Source organism: Enhydra lutris, unplaced genomic scaffold (genome assembly GCF_002288905.1).
Source record: "Enhydra lutris kenyoni isolate GAN:26980312 unplaced genomic scaffold, ASM228890v2 scaffoldscaffold30, whole genome shotgun sequence".
Classification (NCBI taxonomy): Eukaryota; Metazoa; Chordata; class Mammalia; order Carnivora; family Mustelidae; genus Enhydra; species Enhydra lutris.
The window spans coordinates 11,309,885-11,317,038 of NW_019154114.1; the positions used below are offsets into that span (position 1 = coordinate 11,309,885).

Sequence of the window (7,154 nt, forward strand, 5' to 3'; positions counted from 1 at the left end):
GAGGAGACAAAGCAAAAACAAGAGCGTGTCGCGGCCGGTTTGTTGTGGGGGGGGACTGGGGGGGGAAACCTCCCCCCCCCCCCCCCCCCCCCCCCCCCCCCCCCCCCCGCCTTACCTTGGCCTGTTCTTCAAACAGCTGTCGCTGCCGCACAGGGTCGTTGAGCTCGGTGTAGGCATTGCAGATTTCCTTCTTCACGACAAACAGCTCAAAGCGCTCAGTCAGACCCTCTTTAGAGCGGTGCCTGGGGTAGGAGACCAAAGGGGAGGCTGAATATACAGGTTCACTGTATATACAGGTTCACTAATAACATCTGCTACAATCACAGGAGTTCCTGAATTCCAGTTGATTCCACAGTGCTGCAAATTGAGACCTGAGGCCCGTATGCACTCTAGCACCAAGTCATTTGGTACAGTAGTGAGGAGGGTGAGAGACGTGGAAGCTTTAATCATCTTCCCAACATGCCTGTGTGGGAGATGGGTGCACTGCCCATACCTCCTGTGTTCAGGCCCTGCTGTGCCCTGTCACGCTGACCCCGAGCTGCCCACAGGACTTTCTTTGGCCACTGGGACATCAGCAGAGGCTTGACATGTGTTTGCACCTTGGGGTTGGTTCTGGAACCCGGCTACCATGTAAGGGAGCCCAGGCTATGCTGCTAGAGAGAGGCTACATGAAGAGGTTCTAGAGGACGAGAAGCCATGGGGGGACACGAGGCACCTGAGTTCCTAGTTACAGCCACTTTAGTCACCCTTGCTACCACTCAGTAGAGAAGAGTACCCAATGGACCCATAAACTCCTGAGAACTTCCGCTTTGTGTCACTAAATTCTGAAGTTGTTAGGCAGTAACAGTTAACTGAAATACCTTGTTTTACCTTACCATTTAGCCAAAGGGCTCATTATCTGCGGGTGATCACAGATGAATGTAGGATTGATGCATGTCGTTTCCAGGAACTCCCCGACAAGCTTAAGGAAAAAGCAAAGCAGAGCTAGAGATCCTTTCTGAATGGCATTTTGATTGTCCCGGTTCTGGTGGAGGAGGACTCCGCTCTACCCACTACCTGCGGCTACCGGGGTTTATCCTAAGTCTCTCCCTGGCTGGTACAGTTTAACTGAGATTACCTAACTTCTTGGCACAGAGCTCAGTACAACAGGAGTTCAAAATCTGTGAAGTCTCTTATTTCTCTCTGTGAGGGCTTTCCTGAGAGGCTGGGGAAGCTGGTGCTCCACAGCTGAATTCACCTTCGTATGGAGCAGGGGGCTGGTTAGCACGGGATGAGGGCATGTACTTGCAGAGCACAGTCTGTCACCTTATCAAGGAGCCTGGCTGTGGTCCGAGGTGGAGGGCATTCAACAGCTCTTGCCACGCAGATGTCATCAAGAATTCTGCGAGTTTCTGTAATACAAATGTACAAGTCAGGACAGAAGGCGTTACACAGTAAAAAAGTATGTAAGAAATGGCGTGGGAAATTCTTGCCCTGACCTCATCTAATTCAGGGCTGAACAGGAAGGAGCCATTCCGTGGAGGCGTGCATCACTTCACCTACCTTCAGTTTCAAAGAGCCTGGTGTCTGGCAGCTTCATCCCCAAGGCCTTCTCCAGCTCTTCTACCATGCTGATTCTCCGGAAAGGCGGGGTGAAGTCAATCTCACAGGCTTCACCCTCTGGGCCATCTGGGTGGTAGGTGACCTTGTAACTGCCTGTAATGTGCTTCACCATCCCTGGGAAAGAAATCTGTCATTTAAAGAGGACCCACCGGGGGGCGCCTGAGTGGCTCAGTGGGTTAAAGCCTCTCTGCCTTTGGCTGGGGTCATGATCCCAGGGTCCTGGGATCGAGCCCCGCATCGGGCTCTCTGCTTGGCAGGGAGCCTGCTTCTCCTCCTCCCCTCTCTCTGCCTGCCTCTCTGCCTACTTGTGATCTCTGTCACATAAATAAATAAAAAAATCTTAAAAAAAAAAATAAAATAAATAAAATAAAGAGGACCCACCGGAAGTCCTCCCGAAAGCAGCACCCCACCCCTTCAGACATGTGTGAAAGACAAAGGAAACAGGACAGGTCACCTGATACCATCTTTTCCGTGATTTCCATGAGATCGTGATAGTCTGCATAGGCCATGTAGAACTCACAGGTGGTGAACTCAGGATTGTGAGTCAAATCAATTCCTTCATTCCGGAACTGGCGTCCAATTTCATAAACCCGGTCAATGCCACCAACCACCAGTATCTAATAACACAGGGCCAAAGTCATGACAGCTAATAGTAATGACTCTGGAAAGTCTGTCTACAAAAGCTAATTTGGTTTTCATAGCTCAGGCCTGTTTTCAGGTCTCTACCCAAATGCTGAGTAACCTACCGTCTTCAGACCTCTGTAATGGACAGTCATCATTCATTCTGGTTGCTGAGGACCTCTAAATACTCTTCCTCTGCTGAGAGAGGACTTTCTCTTGTGAGTGTGAGCCTCCTCAAGAAAGGAGCCTCTTGGGGTTAGGATGCAGGCATCCTAAGCTCCCCACCAGTCAGACATGACCACACAGCTTTTGAAAGCTACTGATGAAAGAAGTAAGTACTACAGAAGTCCTAACGGCAACAACCTGTGCCGAGAGCCAGGGTCATGAGCTGTGTTAGTTGTCCCCCGTGGAAAAGATCCAGCTTCTCCATAGGAACAGCCCAGATAGGCCTGAGAATCATTCCTAGCCCTGTGGTCTCCAAGCCTGAATCTCTGATCCCTCTGGCTCCTGGGAACCGTGAGCTTCCTTATATATTTGAATACATTCTTCTTGTGTTTAAACTAGTTGTAACAGCTTTTGTTGTCTGCAACAATTTCCAATGACAGTCTTCTATATTCGCTCTGGTCATTTATAACACTTATTGTCAACTTCTAGGCAGAGATCAAACTTTTCTATAAAAGACTAAAATCAGATTTAATCCAAGGAGGACTATAAACTTAAAATATGAGAACCAAAGCAGGTTAGGAGGAGCTCTACACCTGGGAAAGACAATCCCTTTGCCCTCAGACCTGCAATGCTTTACTGATCTTGTAGAGAACTTCTGGAAGTATAACATTCACAGGACCGGCAGATTATAATACTCTCCTGGCTGTTCTACCCTCACTGTTCCTCTTATTTCTAACTGCACCTACCCAGCCAGTGGGTTTCCAGCCTTCTGCTTCTTGAAGGAACAAGGCACCCTCTTACTGCTTACCTTATGGTAGAGCTCTGGAGCAACTCTCATGTATAAATTCATGTCCAGCTCATTGTGGTAGGTGATGAAAGGCTTGGCCACAGCTCCTCCTGGGATGACGTTCATCATGGGAGTCTCAATCTAAACGACAGGGAGAAACATTTAGTCTTCACACAGAGGTCCTCAAACCAGAGGCCTTTGGGCCAACTCAGGTTTTGCATGGATATGTTCTATCTCTGTCATATCCCCAAGTAAAAGTCAAGTCTAATAGTCATATGCAGGTGGTGCTTGATAAAAAAGTAGAGATGACCTGATTTTCTAGAAGCATCTCAGTTTCTTTTAAGACCAAACACCATTAATATATAATACCATAAATTTTCATAAACTGTAAATTTAATTTTTTTCCAAAGATTTTATTTGTCTGAGCAAATAAAATTTGGGGGACTCGATCCCAGCACCCCAGGGTCCTGACCTGAGCCAGAGGCAGATGCTTAACTGACCACCCAGGTGCCCATAAATTAAAATTTTAAGAAACACTGTAAGTTGAAATGATTTTATCTTTTGACTCAGTTATTACAGACATGCAAAACGCTCCAGAATATATTGGGAAGGGGGAACCAGGTCCATCAGAATACATACAGTGTTACTTCATTTATGTTTAAAGCAAAAAATAAAACCCTTCTAAAACATTTCACCACAAACCTCATTTGCAGCAAGCTTGGGTACATATGCACAGCATATATTTTTCATACATCCCTGTTTCTTTGAATTTGTTTTACAATAACATGAATTTACTTTTCTTGCACAATTAAAACCTATTCTTTTTTTTTAATGCTACAAGAAAGCAAAACGAGTCGATAACACACTGAACGTGACATCATTAGTGTGCGGAAGGCCCTATATTTTGTCCATTATTTCAGAATTCAGGTCCTGCCTTCTTAATCAGGGCACTGAAAAAAATAAGGTGGAATGAAGACACTACGAAGAAAGGGGACTTTTCCTTGAGCACAAACAATATGGACATAGGAAATGGAGACGGGAAGAGAAGGAATAATTAGAGGTAGGCATAAAAAGGCAGCTAGCTCATCGTGTAAGGTAAGAATTCTCCCTCACCTCTAGGAATCCCAACTCATCCAAGAAACTCCTTATATATGTGATGATCTTAGAGCGGATGATAAATTTCTGCCTCACGAAGTCATTCAGGATCAAGTCCAAGTATCTCTGGCGATACCGTGTTTCCTAAACCAAAAGCAACAGACAGAAATCACTGCTAAGTCTGATTCAATGCCACAATAAATCGCAGTGAAGAGGCCACAAGAGCTTACCTTGTCTTTGAGGCCGAAGTGGAGATGAGGTAACATATGCAAGCAAGGAGACAGCAGTGTGATTTCATAGGGAATGATGCTCAGCTCACCCTTCTTGGTTTTCCCAGGATTCCCTTGAACTCCAATTATGTCTCCCCGACGCAGCTTGTTATTGATGTGAATAAATTCTTCTTCTGATTTGTAATTCCTGAAAGTAAAACGTACTTCAGTATACAATACTCCAAATTAAAACTGACCACAGATTTAGTTTTTTTTTTTTTTTTTAAGATTTTATTGATTTTTTTATAGAGAGAGAGAGCACAAGTTGGGGGAAGGGGAGAGGAATAAAGGAATTCCGTGTAGACTCGTGCTGCGCATGGAGCCTCCCTTGGGGCTCTATCCCATGACCTGAGCTGAAATGAAGAGTTGGATGCTTAACTGACTTCACTCCCCACTGGCTTAGTTTTTCAAACTGACCTCTGGAATCCTCACCAAACCGCAGATGCCTAGTTAGTGTGCACCCGAGAAGAATCTCTGATTCTTCTGTCAACTGCTGTATTGTGATCCGCCACCTGTAACTGCTGCACAACCTGAGAGCAGCTGTTATTCTCTAGGTGACCAGATGGCCTTTTTATTCGCTTTTTCAGCCTTAATCAACCATAAGCTACTTTTTAACTTTAAATACCAACAGGAAATGGAGACCCATATGGGCCTTTGTCCCCAACCACGTTGCTTTGGGGCCATCTGAAAGGCCTGTAATGGCATATTTCTACATACCTGGAATTGGCCATGACTTGCAACTTGACCCCCTCTCCTCTAAGGTCATAGAAGATGAGCTTTCCCCCAGAAGCTCTTTTGGCATGTATCCTACCTAGAAAAAGAACAACAAAAATACTGACCAATAAAACCAGAAGCCATTTTGTAGTATCAGTGCTAGAAAAGTTCCCTCTGCCATTGTTTATGTCTGGGTAGAATGTCCTATGACCATAGACTAGAACAGCTTGATTTTAGCCTGAGAATTAAGCTCAGTCTTTTTCTTCATGGCAACGATCCTCATTAAATCAGTTAAAAATGTGCAGGAAGATTAGGATTTAAAGCTGTTTACTGGACTCCTGGAACACGGCTGTGTCAGTGGCAGCATAGTCTTTGTATCTATCTCAATCCTCACATAAAAATAGAAAGCACAGGGGCGCCTGGGTGGCTCAGTGGGTAAAGCCTCTGCCTTCCGCTCAGGTCATGATCTCAGGGTCCTGGGATCGAGCCCCGCAGTGGGCTCTCTGCTCAGCAGGGAGCCTGCTTCCCCCCTGCACCCCCCCAACCCGCTTCTCTGCCTATTTGGGATCTCTCTCTCCCTGTCAAATAAATAAATCAAAATCTTAAAAAAAGCAAGCAAGCAAGCAAGCAAGCAAGCAAGCACTACTAGACAGGCAAGGCCAAAAAGTTATGGACAAAATTTACAACAAAAGTATGTGGGAAGATATTCCCAGAAATCTCCAAATACAAGCCATGGGGCAAACCACCAAGAAACCTAAGGAAAAAGCTGTAGGGAGCAATAAAGTGTCTGATGAGTCTGAGAACTGGAAAATTTCCAAAACAGCCATAGGCAGTCACTGGAAAATGTGGCAGCTGAACCCAGGAGGGGATGTGCCCACTGCTACATGCATAAGTATAGGGGGCTGGGGCTGCATAGAGTCTAAATGAACTGACGCCCTTCAGGGTAGCCTCAGGAACCTACTAAATTTAACAGCCAGAGCTCTCTTCTAGGGCAAGGCCTACAAAACTGAAAAAGACCAGGAACACATAGACAAAGGAAAGAGAAGATCCAACAAAAGTGAGGAAAGGGAAGAGAGCCTGGAAATCTCAGAAAGCAAGCTGCTTTAATTCCGAACACTGGACAAAACAACAGAAGAGGGAGCTCAGCTAAGCTGGAAAAGCTATCTAAACTAAATTTCCTTTTAATATTTCAGGAAAACGAATTTCACATAAAAATGAACAAGATATAAGCACTGAAGTAAAATATCAGTTATTAAAAAAAGAAAGCACTTGGGGGGGCGCCTGGATGGCTCAGTGGGTTAAAGCCTCTGCCTTCGGCTCAGGTCATGATCCTAGGGTCCTGGGATCGAGCCCCGCATCGGGCTCTCTGCTCCGCAGGGAGCCTGCTTCCTCCTCTCTCTCTGCCTGCCTCTCTGCCTACTTGTGATCTCTGTCTGTCAAATAAATAAATAAAATTAAAAAAAAAAAAAATATATATATATATATATATATATTCAAGAAGAGAAATTAAAGATATATATATCAATCAAGTAATATACCATGTTATAGAATTGGAAGTCTCATATTGCTGAGATTATGGGGGTAAGTAAATGGAACACATGCTTAACTGCAATCCCAATCAAAATCCCAGGAAGATTATTTTTTGTAGAAATTGATTGGAAAACAAGGGCACCACTGAAATTCAGTGGGAAAGACAGTCTTGTCAATAAGTGGGACTAGAGGGGCGCCTGGGTGGCTCAGTGGGTTAAAACCTCTGCCTTCAGCTCAGGTCATGATCCCAGGGACCTGGGATCAAGCCCCGCATCGGGCTCTCTGCTCGGCAGGGAGCCTGCTTCCGCCTCTCTCTCTGCCTGCCTCTCTGCCTACTTGTGATCTCTGTCTGTCAAATAAATAAATAAAAT

The 7,154-nt window shown here is 45.3% G+C and overlaps 1 protein-coding gene across 2 annotated transcripts in view; it reads right to left on the minus strand.

Annotated features, from left to right (window-relative positions):
• Positions 1-7,154, minus strand: part of LOC111152795 (lysyl-tRNA synthetase) — a 16,404-nt gene that overhangs the window by 1,703 nt on the left and 7,547 nt on the right. For both annotated transcript variants that reach the window (XM_022511436.1, XM_022511437.1), the window contains 9 exons: positions 5,257-5,350; positions 4,501-4,687; positions 4,289-4,414; positions 3,197-3,316; positions 2,057-2,219; positions 1,543-1,716; positions 1,306-1,391; positions 876-961; positions 116-242 (listed from right to left, as the gene is read on the minus strand). In XM_022511436.1, the coding sequence (XP_022367144.1) occupies positions 116-242; positions 876-961; positions 1,306-1,391; positions 1,543-1,716; positions 2,057-2,219; positions 3,197-3,316; positions 4,289-4,414; positions 4,501-4,687; positions 5,257-5,350 (1,163 nt within the window). The remainder of the gene's footprint in view (positions 1-115; positions 243-875; positions 962-1,305; positions 1,392-1,542; positions 1,717-2,056; positions 2,220-3,196; positions 3,317-4,288; positions 4,415-4,500; positions 4,688-5,256; positions 5,351-7,154) is intronic.